The 14,041-nt window shown below is 72.9% G+C and overlaps 5 protein-coding genes across 5 annotated transcripts in view; 2 read left to right on the top strand and 3 right to left on the bottom strand.

Moving 5' to 3' along the window:
- Positions 1-488: 488 nt before the first annotated feature.
- AURANDRAFT_23760 (hypothetical protein) lies at positions 489-1,808 on the bottom strand (the record flags this gene model as incomplete). Its single annotated transcript, XM_009036615.1, has 3 exons — positions 489-658; positions 835-1,393; positions 1,530-1,808. 3 exons carry the CDS (start codon positions 1,806-1,808, stop codon positions 489-491), a joined length of 1,008 nt encoding a protein of 335 aa, XP_009034863.1.
- A 4,001-nt stretch (positions 1,809-5,809) lies between these two features.
- AURANDRAFT_62531 (hypothetical protein) lies at positions 5,810-7,156 on the bottom strand (the record flags this gene model as incomplete). Its single annotated transcript, XM_009036614.1, has 1 exon — positions 5,810-7,156. One exon carries the CDS (start codon positions 7,154-7,156, stop codon positions 5,810-5,812), a length of 1,347 nt encoding a protein of 448 aa, XP_009034862.1.
- A 3,168-nt stretch (positions 7,157-10,324) lies between these two features.
- On the bottom strand, positions 10,325-10,477 carry AURANDRAFT_17896 (hypothetical protein; the record flags this gene model as incomplete). Its single annotated transcript, XM_009036613.1, has 1 exon — positions 10,325-10,477. A coding segment is annotated over one exon (153 nt), but the record flags the coding sequence as incomplete, so codon positions are not given.
- A 411-nt stretch (positions 10,478-10,888) lies between these two features.
- AURANDRAFT_23580 (hypothetical protein) lies at positions 10,889-11,647 on the top strand (the record flags this gene model as incomplete). The annotated part of the gene is made up of 1 exon (XM_009037046.1): positions 10,889-11,647. The coding sequence occupies one exon, from the start codon at positions 10,889-10,891 to the stop codon at positions 11,645-11,647; it is 759 nt and encodes a 252-aa protein (XP_009035294.1).
- A 756-nt stretch (positions 11,648-12,403) lies between these two features.
- The window catches only part of AURANDRAFT_62529 (hypothetical protein), a gene marked incomplete at both ends in the record, with an annotated part of 6,674 nt that continues 5,036 nt past the window's right edge, over positions 12,404-14,041 (top strand). Inside the window, one exon of the mRNA XM_009037047.1 lies at positions 12,404-13,957. Coding sequence (XP_009035295.1) covers positions 12,404-13,957 — 1,554 coding nt within the window. The remainder of the gene's footprint in view (positions 13,958-14,041) is intronic.

Raw genomic sequence — 14,041 nt, 5'->3', positions numbered from 1 at the left:
CTCGTGCGCGCCGGTGCGCGAATGCGACCGCGTCCTGGGACCCGCCTTACGACCCGTCATGGCGCGCCCCGGCCCGCCCGCCCGCCCTCGCGCCCGAGCAAAGGGAACAGTGACTGTGTATGTAATATGGTATTGAGGCGGAAGCGCCGCGGCCCCAGAGGGCGGCGACGCCGCCGGGTCCGGCATGTGGTGGCGCCGGGCCTTGGTCGGTTTTTTCTTCTTTTTCTGTGTTTTTTGTGAGATTCGTCAGGGGGGGCGGGGGCTGGGGTGGACTGACGGCACGAGTGGACGCGCGAGAGCCGGGGAGAGGATCGGCGAGGCGTACGAATAGGGGTGTGTTGGGCGCGGGCGGGCCGGGGGGCCCGCCCGGTGGGGAGGCTGGTGTGGTGGAGCGTCATGCCGCGAGGAGGGCCGCGCCTCGTCTCGCGGCGCCAGCGCGACGCGGCGGCGTTTCGAGACGCCGCCGCCGCCGCGCGCGCCGGCTACCCCTACCTCTTGCCCGGCGGCGGCATGGGCGTCGCCGGTCGTCGCGCGCCGGCGCCGCCCATGAGGCCCGTGGGGCGCCGGTCGTTGATGGGCGACAGGGACTCCATGGCGACGGCCGGTTTGAGGATGTGGAACGAGCACATGAGCGTCTCGTCGATGGACATGATGGCGCCTGCGGGGGGGGGCGCGGGTGGCGCCGCGGGCGGGCGACGCGCGCGCCGTCGCGTTCGGGAGACGCGCGCGGTCTCTCTTCGCTTGTGTGTCGTCGTCGCGGGCGGCCGCCGGGTTTTCCCGCGGCCGCCTCGGATTTTCAGTATGAATACGGATCACCGACCCGCCCCCCGAAACACGGCGCCGCGGACGCCGCGAGTGTGCCGGCGTTGTCGAACTCGCCGCAGTAGTTCGGCGCGGAGAAGAGCGTGACGAGCTGGCGGCTCGCGAAGAACTCGTAGCCGTCCTCGACGACCTGGTGCGCGCGGACGAGCAGGTCGAGGTCGTGCTGCTTGAGGAACTTCTGGACGACGTCCGGGCCGAAGGTGTAGGAGACGCCCCGCTCGCTCTCGGCCCAGCCCGTCGTGTGGGGCTCGGGGTCCGCCCAGAGGAAGTCGCACATCATGCCCGCGTCCGGCACGTCCGTCGGGCGCCGCAGGGACCCGATCTGGTCGAAGGTGCGCAGCTCCGGCGACAGGCCCCCGTGGACGCAGAAGATCTTGTCGTCGACGACGGCGGCGACGGGCATGCAGTTGAAGACGTCGTTGAACTGCTTCCAGATCTTCAGGCCGTACGCGCGCTTGCACTCGTCGCAGAAGCCGTAGATGCGGTTGATCGCCGCGCACTCGTGGTTCCCGCGGAGCATGAAGAACGTGTCCTTGTGCTTCGCCTTGTAGCAGAGCAGCAGGAGCACGGCCTGCGCGGCTCGGCCGTCGCGCGCGGGACCGCGACGCCCCGGACGCGAGAACGCCCCCCCCTCGGACGCCCCCCCCGCCCGACCGCGCGCGCGCGTCCGCCCCGCGGCCCCCGGACGCGCGAAAACCCCGCCGGACCCCGCGGCGCGCCTCCAGGCCCGACGGCCCGCGATCGACGTAGTCGCCGAGGAATAAGTAGTGGACGTCGCTGGGCCAGCCGCACTCCTCGAAGAGGCGGAGCAGGTCCTTGTACTGGCCGTGGATGTCGCCCACGATCTTGAGGGGCGCCGTCAGCTCGAGGAGCATGGGCTGGCCGAGGAAGACCTCCTTCATCTTGCGCAGCAGCGCTTGCACGTCCTTCTGGGGCACGCACGCGCCGCCCCCCTTGGCGCCCCCGGACAGCGACAGCGACGCCATGCCGCCCGTCCGCCGGGCCGTACTCGCCGCGGGCTTGTTGTGGTCCAGCAGCTTCTTGATCATCTCGTCGACCATCGCGATGAATTCCGGCTCGTCGCCCATGATTGTCGGGCACCGCGCACGTCGGCGGCGGGGGTGTCGGAGGCGGAGGTCGGGCGGGGGGCGGCCCGAACGCGCGCCTTTTTTTAGCGCGCCGACGCGGGCGGCGGAGGACGCGGGCACCCGGCGGGAGGCGGGGCGGCCGTGGTTATCGTCGGCAGCGACGCCTGGAGTTTAAGATTGTGGTGTGCAAAAGGGATACATTGGAACCTTTCACTTCAACAAAAACGTTCAGCTCTCGACCGAGGGCTGGAGGCAGCCCCGCGCGTGGACAGCGGTCCCAGCCCGCGCGTGGACTTCGGTCCGCACAGGGTGAGACCCGCCGCAGCGGTCCGCACAGGTTTGAGACCCGCCGCAGCGGTAAAAAGCCCGCGATGACGCGCAGCCCGTCGCTGCCGGACGACTGGCAGCAGCTGAGCACGCCCTGCGGGCGGTCCTACTACGTCGACAACGCGTCGCGGCAGTTCCACTTCGCGCCGCCCGCGAACGCGCGCGCGGAGCGCGCGCAGGCCGTGCCCGCGGAGAGCTTCCTGCGCGAGCTCGCCGACATGTTCCCGTCGTGGGACGAGGCCGCGCTGCGCAGCGTCGTCGAGGCCAACGGCGACGACCGCGAGGCGACGATCTCGCAGCTGCTCTCGTGGACGGACGACGACGCGGGCGCGGCGGCGACGGCGCAGGACGTGCGCGGCGCCGAGGACGCGGCGCTCGCCAAGGCCATCGCCGCGTCCAAGGCCGACGAGCAGCGCGACTTCGACCGGAAGTGGGGGCTCGGCGGCGGCGACGCGGCGCTCGCCGGCGCGCTCGCGGCGGCGGCGCTCGAGGCGCCGCGCGAGCCGCCGCCCGTGCTCCGGCGGGACTTTTACGACGACGTCATGGCCAAGCGCCTCGCGGCGACGATCCCGCCGGAGGCGACGGGCGCGTTCCTGCGGGCCGTGAGCAAGTTCAAGAGCCTCGCGAAGCACGCGCACGAAAAGGCGCCGCGCGAGCACCGCCCGAGCTTCGTGCTCCGCGCCGCGGAGAGCCAGCGCATCGTCCACGCCGCGACGCGCGAGGACCGCATCGCGGCGGGCGTCGCGCTGCTGGAACAGCGGCTCCGCCACCTGTCGCTGAAATCCGTGGACATGGTCGATGACGGCAACTGCCAGTTCCGCGCCATCTCCATGGAGCTCTACAACACGCAGGCGCACCACGCGGCCGTCGGCGTCTCTTTCGAGACCGGGAAAACGAAGAGAAATCGTTACCGACGTGCTTGGTAGGCGGCCGTGCGGAAAACAATCATCGCCTACCTGCGGAGCCACGAGGACGCGTTCTCCGTCTTCGTCGGCGACGCGGCCGAGTGGGGCGGCTACCTGTCGCGCATGGCCATGGACCGGTCCTGGGGCGACGAGCTCACGCTCCAGGCCGCGTGCGCGGCCTACGACGTCGACATCTTCGTCATCACGACCGAGGCCTCCAACTTCCACCTCCACTACCGGTCGCCGTCCGCGGGCGAGACGCCGCGGCGGCTCTTCCTCTCCTACGTGTCGCCGATCCACTACAACGTCGTCGCGCCGAGTCGATAAGCTTTTTACCAGCCCGACCCCGACGTCGCGCTGCCGAAGAAGCCGCCCTCGCGGTCCGGGCGGATGACGACCTCGACGTCGCCGTAGACGTAGGTCACGCACGAGAGGCGGCAGGACGGCTCGCAGCCCTGGAGGTTCAGCGTGCCCTCCTCGTCGTTGGACTTGCGGTTCGTCAGGGCGGCGCCGCCCGTGAGGTCGACGATGCACGTGCCGCACATCTGGTGGCCCGCGCAGTTCGTCCAGGTCGTCGTGCCCCGGTAGACGTCGAAGCCGTTCGACACCAACGCGTCGCGGAGGTTGTCGCCCTTGTTCACGACGATCTCCGCGCGGCGGCCGCAGTCGTCGACGGTGATCGTCGCCGTCGTGGACTCGTCGCCGGGCGCCGCGCGGCCGAGGCAGCCCAGGAGGTCCGCGCGCGAGCCCGCGAAGACCTCCAACTCGACGGCGGGCGCCTCGCGGCCGAGCAGGGTCATGACGTCGTCGAAGCGCAGGTCGAGCACGGCCGTGCCGTTGATGGCCACGAGCTGGTCGCCGGCCCGCACCTTGCCCGACAGCTCCGCGGCGCCGCCGGGCAGGAGCAGGCGCACGTAGACGCCCACGAAGCTCAGGTCCGTGCCCCACTCGATGCCCGTCGCGCCCCGCGGCAGCTCGACGACGGACGCGCGGCCGTCGGCGACGACGCCGCCGGCGGACGCGGCCGCGGACTCGGCGAAGAGGTCCGCGGCCGCGTCGACGGCGACCTTCTGGCTCGGCTTCGTCCAGCGCCGCTTCTTCGTCGTCGGCGCGGCGTCGTCGAGAATGGCGGGCTTCTCCCAGACCGTCTCCTCCGTGACGGCGTTGTAGTAGTAGGCCTTGCCGTCATCGGTCGCGTAGGTCGTCCAGTCCGCGGCGCTCTCCGCCGCCGGCGCCGGCGCGCCGCCGAAGAGGCCGTCGGGCGGCGCCGCGGACGACGGCGGGTCCCAGCGGCCCATGCTGAGCGCCGTCGGTCGTCGCAGCCGTCGCATCGGTCGCGGGCCATGGTACGCGAGCAGCGGCGTGAGCAAAACTACAAGGCGCCATGGCCGCGCGGATCTTCGATGCTTGCAGGCCATCCTGCAGCTCGAGCAAGCGAGTTTGCGGTCGGCGTTGCCGGTCAAGGCAACGTTGCCCCAGGCTGCCCGACGATGCCGCCGCGCGTCGGCCTGGGCCCGCTGCCCGCCAACGACGAGTACAAGGCCTTCGGGTCCGCGCCGTCGGCGGAGGAAGCCTTGAAGGCTGCGCAGGACTGCGACGAGCAGCGGCGCAAAGCCGCGCAGCAGCGGCCGCCGCCGCCGACCGCGGCGCCGCGCACCCCCTGGCACCCGCCGCTCGCGAAGCCCTGGGCGCCGGAGCCCGTCAAACGAGATCCGAACGCGCCGAAGGAGGAGAACATCTGGGAGCGCGGCGCGCCGCCGCCGAGCAAGCGCTGCGAGGCCATCCGCGGCGCGCTGCTGGGTTTGCCGACGACGTGGGCGCCGCGCTGCGTCGAGGAGGCCTGCGACAAGCGGGAGAAGATGGTCTGCACGGGCTGCCGGCGCATCAGGTACTGCTGCCGGGCCCAGCAGCGCGAGCACTGGACCGTGCACCGTGTCTACTGCCGCCGCGACGCGCCGCTGCCGGGCTGCGCGACGTGCGCGGCGGGCATGGAGCCCGCGGACGTGCGCCACACGGCGTGCTGCGGCCGCGAGTGGTGCCGGGCCTGCGCTTCGAAGGGCCGCGACGCGCCCTGCCCCTTCTGCGGCGCCGCGGGGCCGTCGCTCGACGCGGACCGGCTCAAAAAACTAAAAATCGAGGCCGACGAGACGGACCTGGAGGTCGCGCTGCGGCGCGGCCGCGCGTGGCTCTTCCCGCTCATGCGCCTCATCGAGCTCGTCGCGCGCTGGCGCCTCGGCGAGGACCCGGCGTGCGAGTTGGCGAAGCGCCACGTCGGCGCCGTCGACGAAGCGACGCGGCGCTGGGACCCGCCGCGCGAGCTCCAGAACCTGGCCATCGAGGTCGGGTCCTGGGTCGACGGCATCGTGCCGGGCGTGCCCGCGGACCTCGCGAGGCTCGTGCCCGACTCCGCGCGGCGCGCGCTGAAACTTTCCGACGGCGCGCTCGCGCTCCGGTTCAAGGCCGCGTGCGCGGGCCGCATCGGGCCCTTCGTCGACGCCTTCGTCGCCCAGCACGCGTCGGCGGACGCGGAGCACGCCCAGGCGTGCGAGGGCGCGCGGCTCGCGGGCCTCGCGGCCGTCGACGCGCTCGGCGCGGCCATGCCCGCGAAGATGCGGACCGCGCTCGAGACGCGGACCGTCGCGTAGTTTTTTTATACAGGGGGCGCCCCTAGCGCTTCGACGACTTGCGGCGCTTCGCGGCGGGCTTCTTCGCCGCGGGCTTCGGCGCCTTGCGCTTCGCCGCGGTGTACTGCTGGAGCGCGGCCGTCGCCGCGGCCACCGCGCCGTTGAGGGGCGCGCCGCCCGCGAGCGCCGCGAGCATGGCGTTGGCCGTGGCGAGGTTCGCGCGCGCGTGGCCCGGGTGGCCCGCGCGCGTGTACTCGACGACGTACTCCGGGTAGACCTGCGCGTTGTCAAAGACGCCGAACATGAAGCCCTGGCTGTTGTAGTGGACGACGTCGTCGGGCGAGTTCGACACGGAGTCGCACAGACCGTCGCCGTCGGCGCGCGCCGGCGGCCGCCGGAGGCCGTGCGTGCCCCGGCCGCAGTGGCCCAGGAGCACGCGGCAGACGAGCATCTTCAGGCCGCCGGCCGCGTCCGGCGGCCGCGCGGGGCCGCCGCGGCCCCGGGCCGCCGTCGCCTCGGCGCTGTGGTCGGGCATGCGGCAGTACTGGTCGCTGTAGGAGCTCTGGTCCGCGAAATACGCGCACGCGCCCATCGCGCCCGTGATCTGCGACAGCCGGAAGTCGACGCCGTCGTCGAGGATCTTGTCGATGGTCGCCGGCGCCGCGCCGTGGAAGAGGTAGCGCTCGCGGCAGGGGTTCTCCGACCCGCAGTAGGGGCTCGCGGACCCCTCGGGCGCGACGCCGGGCAGCACGTCGTGCTGGAAGATCATGCTCTCGCCGCCGCCCATGTCCTTGGCCATCTTCGCCCGGCGCGCGCAGTAGGGGTCCCACAGATCGTCGTTGTGCACGCGGCGGATGGCGCGGATCGTCGCGTCGGGGATGCCGTGCGACAGCACGCGCTGAGCGACGGACGCGTACTCGTCGCTGCCCTCGACGAGGTCCACGACGGTCTTGCCCCGGGACCCGTCGTCGACGAGGCGCTTCCCGGCCCCGTCGCGCCGCCAGTAGACGGGCCGCGTGCTCTGCTTCTTCTCGTGCTCCTTGTGCTTTTTTTCCTGCTCGAGCGCGTCGACCTTCCGCGCCATCGCCTGCTTCTCCGCGAGCAGCGACTTGAGCAGGGCGTCCTTGGCCTTGCCGCTGAGCTCGTCGGGGTTCACGACTTCGACGACGTCCTCCTCCGCGTCGTCGCGGCTCGGCCGCCCGCCGGACAGCGTCACGGGCGCGGCGAACGCCGCCGCCGCGCCGTCGACGTGCAGCTCCGGCGACGCCTTCCGGGGCGCGGGCGTCGTCGACAGGAAGCAGACCTCCTGCGAGTCCTCCTCCTCGTCGATCTCGGCGCGCACCGGCGCCGGCGCGTCGTCGTCGTCGCTGAGGATCTCGATGACGTCCATAGTGGCAGTTTGTCCGGCGTTCGCTCCGAGTTCGGCGCCGAAATTCGCGGAGTGCGTCTCGAGGGTTTCGAGGGTAGGGGATGTGTCTTCCCCGAGGGCTGGGTGAGGGCCCGCGGGGGTTGGGGGCTGCGGGGCCGAAGGCCGAGGCGCGGCGTCCCGAGTCGCACGGCGGATCGATTCCGCTGCTCGACTGCTCGATCGACCTTGATCGCACCTCCTCGCCACCTCTGCCGCAAGCAAATCCGGCCACCGCCGTCCGCCGCCAGCCAACACCCGCGCAAAAGAGCCCGAAACCACCAGCAGCGATGCCTTCGCGGACCATCGCATCGCTCGCGCTCGCCTGCGCATCTCTCGCCGACGCCTTCGCGCCGGCGCCGTCGACGCGCCTCGCGCCGCTGCGCCACGCGCCGCGGCGGTCGCTCGTCGCGCGGTCGTCGTCGTCGGACGTCTTCGGCGGCGCGAGCACGCTCGCCGTCGCCGGCACGGGCTCGTCCGACGACCCGTTCCTCATCGGCCTCGCGGGCGCGTCGATCGTGCTCTTCGTGTTCGTCGTCGGATCCGTCGTCTTCCTCACGGCCAAGGAGCAGCTGACGAAGAAGGAGATCAACGAGGACGAGTTCAAGCCGCGGCTCCCGACCATGGCGGAGCTGGGCGACGTGGACGACGACGCGGCCGCGGCGCCGCCCATGCCCATGGCCGAGGGCTCGAACCGGCGAGCGCGGCGCGAGAACCAGAAGCTCATGAAGAAGCCGCCGCCGAAGCTCGGCGACAGCGCGCGCTTCTAGGGGGCCTGGTTCTTACGCTGGCTTCAGTCGTCGTCGTGGGTCGCGGGGAATCAACCCGCAACGTAAACCTCAACGTGCACTTGCACATTCATAATTCGGCGCGATGATGGAGTGAATTCTCCACGGGGGCTGCCTTGTACCCGAGTGAATTCTCCACGGGGGCTGCCTTGTACCCGAGTGAATTCTCCACGGGGGCTGCCTTGTACTCCACGGGGGCTGCCTTGTACCGCGACGACGATGATGGAGCAGCCATTCCTCAGGCAAGAGTCGGCGGCGACGTCCCACGCGGCCTGGTCGCCCCGGTCGCCGGCCTACGAGGCGTCGCGGCTGCGCTTCTACGTGCTCTTCGTGCTCAGCTTCTTCTCCTGCATGCAGTGCGCCTGCTGGTTCGCCTTCTCGTCCGTGGACCCGGCCCTCGTCAAGGCCTACATGGGCGCGGCGGTGCCCAACGACGCGACGATCGCCCTGCTCCTGAACTGGGGCCCCGTCGTCGGCGTCGCGGCGGCGCCGGCGCAGCTGCGGCTCGGCGCGGACGCGCGGGGCCTGGAGCGGTCGGTCCGGGCCGGCGCCTGGCTCGTCTTCCTCGGGTCGGCCCTTCGCTGCGCGCCCTGCCTCGTGGCCCGCGCGGGTCGCGGCGCCTGGTGGTGCGTGGGCTGCGTCCACGGGGGCCAGATCCTCAACGCGGCCGCGGGCCCCCTCTGCATGGGCACGGTGTCGCGGCTGAGCGTCGTCTGGTTCCCGGAACGGGAGCGGCTCTTCGCGACGGCCGTCGGGTCCATGGCCAACGGCCTCGGCGTCGTGCTGATGTACCCACTCGCGCCGGCGATCGTCGCGAGGCCCCGGCAGTTCGAGCTCCTGCTGCTCGTCCTGCTCGCGTGCTCCGCCGTGCCCGCGGTGCTCGCGGCGGCCAAGTTCCCCGCGGCGCCCGACGCGGCGCCGTCCGCCGCGGCGGAGGCCGCGCGCGCGCGCGTCGACGGCGAGCTCGCGGGCCGCAAGGCGGCGCGCCGCGCGCCGGCGCCGTCGGCGCTCGCGTCCTACGCGGCCACCGTCGCGGCCGCGGGAATGGTCGCGGGAAGCGCGACGGCGTGGCAGGGCGTCTTCCAGACGGTCCTCAAGGGCCCGCTCGGGGAGAAGCGCATCGGCCTCCTCCGGCGTCCCGCGGCCGCGACGATTTTCGAGAGATTTTGGGTGGGAACACCCGGCTCCGGACGCTTCGGCGCGCCCTCGCTTCGCTGCGGGTCTCTCGAGGAACCCGCGGCGCCGTCGCCGGGGGGTTTTGGGACACGGAGGCGGGTGGGGTGGGAAAACGAAGAGAAATCGTCACCGTCATGCTCGGTAGGCCTCCTCGGCCTCGCGAACACGGGCCTCGGCTGCGCCGGCGCCGTGGCCGTCGCGTCGCCGCCGGGCACGCGGCTCGCGCGGAAGCTGGGCTTGAAGGCCGTGCTGCTCGCGCTCCTCGCGGCCGCCGCGGGCCTGGCGCTCGCCTGGGCGCTCGTGCCCCACGCGTCGAACTTCGCGGGCGCCGTGGCGCTCGTGGGCGCGCTCGGCGCGGCGCAGGGCGCGGCGGACCCCGTCTTCGTCGAGCTCGCCGCGGAGCTCGTGCCGGTCAAGGAGACGACGTCGAACGGGATCCTGGTGCTCGTCTGGAACGCGACGTCGCTCGTGCTCCTCGCGCTGCCCCCGAGCCTCGGCGCGGCCATGAACTGGGCCTTCTGCGCCGCGCTCCTCGTCTCCGCGTCGCTCGTCGCGCTCGTCGTCCGCGAGGTCCACTGCCGGCCCACGGACGCGGACGACGCGTGGGCGGACCACCCGCGCCACATCCAGGAGACGGGCTCCGAGGTGTCCACGACCTTCTAGCGTCTAAATCGGCCTCGCGACGGGCGGGACGCACAGCTTGCAGTGGCGCGCGAGCTCGCCGCGGATGGGCCGCCGGCACTCCGCGGGCGTGCAGTCGCCTACCAGATGCGCCGGTGACGATTTTCCCCCCCCCGGTCGAACTCGCTCTCTCGAAAGTCGCCGCGGCGGCGGGACGCCGGCGGTCGCCGCAGACGCACCGCCCGCAGCGCCGGCAGTGGTGCCGCCGCCGGAACACGAGCGTGAAGGGCGCGCGGCAGAGCTCGCAGTGCGTGCAGGCCGCGTCGGGCGTCCAGGTCGACGCGCGCCGCGCCGGCGGCGCGATGTCCGGCGCCGGGTCGACGTCGCGGAGCCGCGCGCGCGCGTCGCCCGCGAGCCGCCGCCGATAGAGGTCCGCGACGGGCGCGTAGTAGCGGAGCGCGATGGGCTCGAGCGACAGCCACGCGCGCCGCGGCAGGCCCTGGGCCTCGAGGAAGGCCGCGAAGGCCGCGTTGCCGCCCCTCTCGAGCTTCTCGCGCTCCGCGGCGGTGACGGCGTCGAGGTTCAGCGAGCGCACGTAGGAGATGTGCACGCCGAGGCTCCGGTGGACGCCGGCGCAGTTGATGCAGAGGTAGGTGCCGTGGTTGAGCGAGACCCAGGGATCCACCGTGGCCGACGCGTCGCAGTCGAAGCAGCGCGCGTTGTCGATGAGTATTCGGGGAGCCTCGTGCTCGCTTATGATTGGGGGAGCCTCGTGCTCGATTGAGGCGGCAGCCTCGTCGAGGGTCTCCATCGAGGAGGCAGCCTCGTCGAGGGCAGCCATGCTCGTCAAAGATGCACCGAGTTTTTGCTGTGCTCTTCGAGCTGAGCAGCCCCAGTTCTTGCTCCCATCTCGAGTGCCCCACCACGGCATCGTGTCGGCCTTGACGTCCTTGATGTTGACCTCGGAGTCGACTCCCGCGATCTCGTTCATCACTGCTACCTCGGCTGCGACGCGCCCGCAGTCTCACCGATCACTCATCGTACTATGCTGACCATCCTCTCCATGCTCACCGCAGCGAGCGCCCTCCGCGCGCCCGCGGCCCGGCGCCTCGCGCTGCGGAGCGCCGTGTCCATGTCGGCGGAGGCCAAGACGTGCGTCGTCACGGGCGCGAGCCGCGGCATCGGCCGGGCCATCGCGCTGGACCTCGGCGCCCAGGGCTGCAACGTCGTCGTCAACTACGCCGCGTCCGAGGGCCCGGCGCTCGAGGTCGTCGAGGCCATCAAGGCGTCCGGCGGCGACGCCGTCGCGGTCAAGGCCGACATGGCGTCCGTCGACGAGATCAAGGCCCTCTTCAAGGAGACGGCGGACCACTTCGGGGGCTGCGACGTGCTCGTGAACAACGCGGGCATCACGAAGGACGGCCTGGCCATGCGCATGAAGCCCGCGCAGTGGCAGGCCGTCATCGACGTCAACCTCTCCGGCGTCTTCTACTGCTCCCAGGCGGCCTTCACGCAGATGGCGAAGAAGCGCGCCGGGCGCATCATCAACATGTCGTCCGTCGTCGGCCTCTTCGGCAACCCGGGCCAGGCGAACTACGCGGCCGCCAAGGGCGGCGTCTGCGGCCTCACGATGTCGAACGCGAAGGAGTTCGCGGGCCGCGGCGTCACGGTCAACGCCGTCTGCCCGGGCTTCATCGGCACGGAGATGGCCAACGAGCTCGGCGAGGACATGCTCAACAAGGTCAAGGAGGCCATCCCCCTCGGCCGCCTCGGCGAGGCCGACGAGGTCGCGGGCCTCGTCCGCTACCTCGCCCTCGACAAGAGCGCCGCCTACATCACGGGCCACTCCATGACCATCGACGGCGGCATCGCCATCGGCGCGGGCTTCTGAGCCCGCGCCGCGACGCGCGCGGCTAAGCAATTTGCGCCCGGACTTCCGAGGGAAAAAACGCCCTCGGAAAACGCCTCGAGCCGCTTTCGGCGAGAACGACCTCGTGCCGCAAGAAAACGACTGCGAGGACGTTCTCGCAGGCCGTTGGCGAGGCCATTGCGCGCTGCGGACGGCGTCGACGCACGCCGGCCTCCACGACTGCGGTATCTGAGCATGGAGACAGGAGGCTACCTAAAAAAAAGTACCAGACGCCACCCCCGGTTCTTGGTGCCGGCCACCGGCACCCACCCACCCACCTCCCGACCAATCAACGAGCTCCTTTTGTTGTTGGTTGCCTTCAAGTTGCCGCGTCGCGCGCCGCTGGGCGATCGCTGAATTGCCACACCGCGCGCGCCGCGTAGCGCCGCGGTTCGACCCGGAGTCGCCGGTGCCGCTGCAGGAGGCGGCCGCCACCGTGCGGCCGCGGGCCCGCCGACGAACGCCGGGCGCGGCCTGACTCGACGAGGACACCGCCGTGCTCCATGGCACCTATTCCCGACTCCCGGTGCGACGCAGGACGCAGGACGCGCGCGGCCTCCACACGCGCGCGTGCGCGTTACAAGTACCCTTTAAGTACACTTTGGATTTTTGAAACCCGACCTCCGGGCCCACCCACCCACTGGGGGGTGCCGTCGGATCTTTTGTCCGTGGTCGACTCTCGATGGAGACCTGAATGACCGGTGTAGCATGACGATGTTCGGTCTTTGACCGCTTGCAATGGAAAATTCGCTGGACCACGCGTCGCTCCCGGACCCCAGCGAACCCTACGAGTACGAGACGGCCTACCAGCGCGTCTTCCGACCGGACAAGCGCCTGCCGGACGACGCGGAGCTGAAGCGGTTCGCAGCGCTCGACGCCGTCGCGCGGTACCCGGCGGGCGAGCGCGCGGAGATCGTCCTGCGCGCGCTCTCCGCGCTCGTCGCGAATCCGGCGGGCCCGCTCGACGCGGCCGCCGTCGCCGCGTGGGTCGCGGACCGCGAGCCGCCGCCGCGGTCCACCGGCGCGGACGGCGGCGAGAGCCGCGCGACGCACGAGGCCTGGGCCGCGGACCTGCTCGCCGCGGCGCGCGGCGCGAGCGACCGCAAGGAGACCGTCCGGTACGTCGCGCGGCGCGCGGGGCGGAAGATCGGCGACGTGCTCCGCTGGTACTACGGCTCGCACAAGCACGACGCGCCGGCCTACGCCGCGCTCAAGGCGGCGCGCTACACGACCTGGGTGGCCGAGCAGAGCGGGGACGCGGCGAGCGGCGAGCCCGCGCGGCGGCCGTCGCTCGCGCTGTCGCCCGCGAAGCGGCCGCGCGGCCGGCCGCCCGAGGCGCCGGCGGGCCGCGCGCCCGCGAAGAAGGCCAAGAAGGCCGCGGCCCCGAAGAAGGCCGTGCTGGACCTCCCGGGCGACGGCGACGCGCCGCCGCCTGAGGTCGACCTGCCCGCGGGCGCCGCGGACGCGGCGCCGCCGCCGGCCGCGGGCGCCGCGCGCGGCCCCGCGCGGCCGCCGCCGGGCGCCGCCGCCGCCGTCGCGCCGGCGTCGCGCCTTCTGGCCTTCCGCGGGCGCTCCTGGTTCGTCGCCGGCGGCGGCGAGACGCTCGAGGACGTCGCCTCCGCGTGCGGCGGCTGCTGCCCCGAGCAGCTCGCGTTCATCAACGCGCGCATGGTCGCGCCTACGCCCGACGGCTGGCTCGACGGCGACGCCGCCGACCGCGCCGCCGTCGACGCGGCCTTTGGCGACGCCGGCGCGCGGCTGCCCGCGGGCGCGGCGGTTTTGCTGCCGTCGCTCGGCGGTCCCGTCGCGGCGCTCCGCGTCGCGCCGGACGCGGCGAGCGACGCCGCGCTCGACGGGCTGCGCCTCGGCGACCGCGCGGGCGCCGTCGTCGCGCTCGCCGCCGCGCCCCGCGACGTCTGGGCCGACGACGACACGACGGCCCTCGCGTACGTCGCGCGAGCGGGCGACACGCTCCGGTCGATCGCGGGCGCGGTCGCGGGGCCGCGCGCGCTCGCGGCCTCGAGGGCCCCGCCGCCCGCGCTCCCCGCGCGGGACGGCGCCGCCGGCGACGCGCTCGTCGACGAGCTCTGGCTGCGGCAGCTCGAGTGGCGCGCGGCGCCGCTCGGCCGCGACCGCCGGCTCCCGCGGGGCGCGCCCGTGCTCCTGCCCGGCACGGCGGCCTGGCCCCACCTCCCGGCGAACAAGCGGCGCCGACCCGTCCACCGCGACACGTCCGCGGGGCTCCTCGGCGACGTCCGCGGCGCGCTCGAGGCCGCGGACGTCGTCGCCGTCGTTCCGCCGCGGGACCTCCCGGCGCGGCCCCCGGGCGGCGCCGCGGCCTTCGTCGCCCTCGAGCGCGCGCCGCCGCCGCCGGCG

The sequence above is a fragment of the Aureococcus anophagefferens genome (assembly GCF_000186865.1).
Source record: "Aureococcus anophagefferens unplaced genomic scaffold AURANscaffold_5, whole genome shotgun sequence".
Classification (NCBI taxonomy): Eukaryota; class Pelagophyceae; order Pelagomonadales; family Pelagomonadaceae; genus Aureococcus; species Aureococcus anophagefferens.
This window is presented reverse-complemented; position numbering and strand designations above follow the sequence as displayed.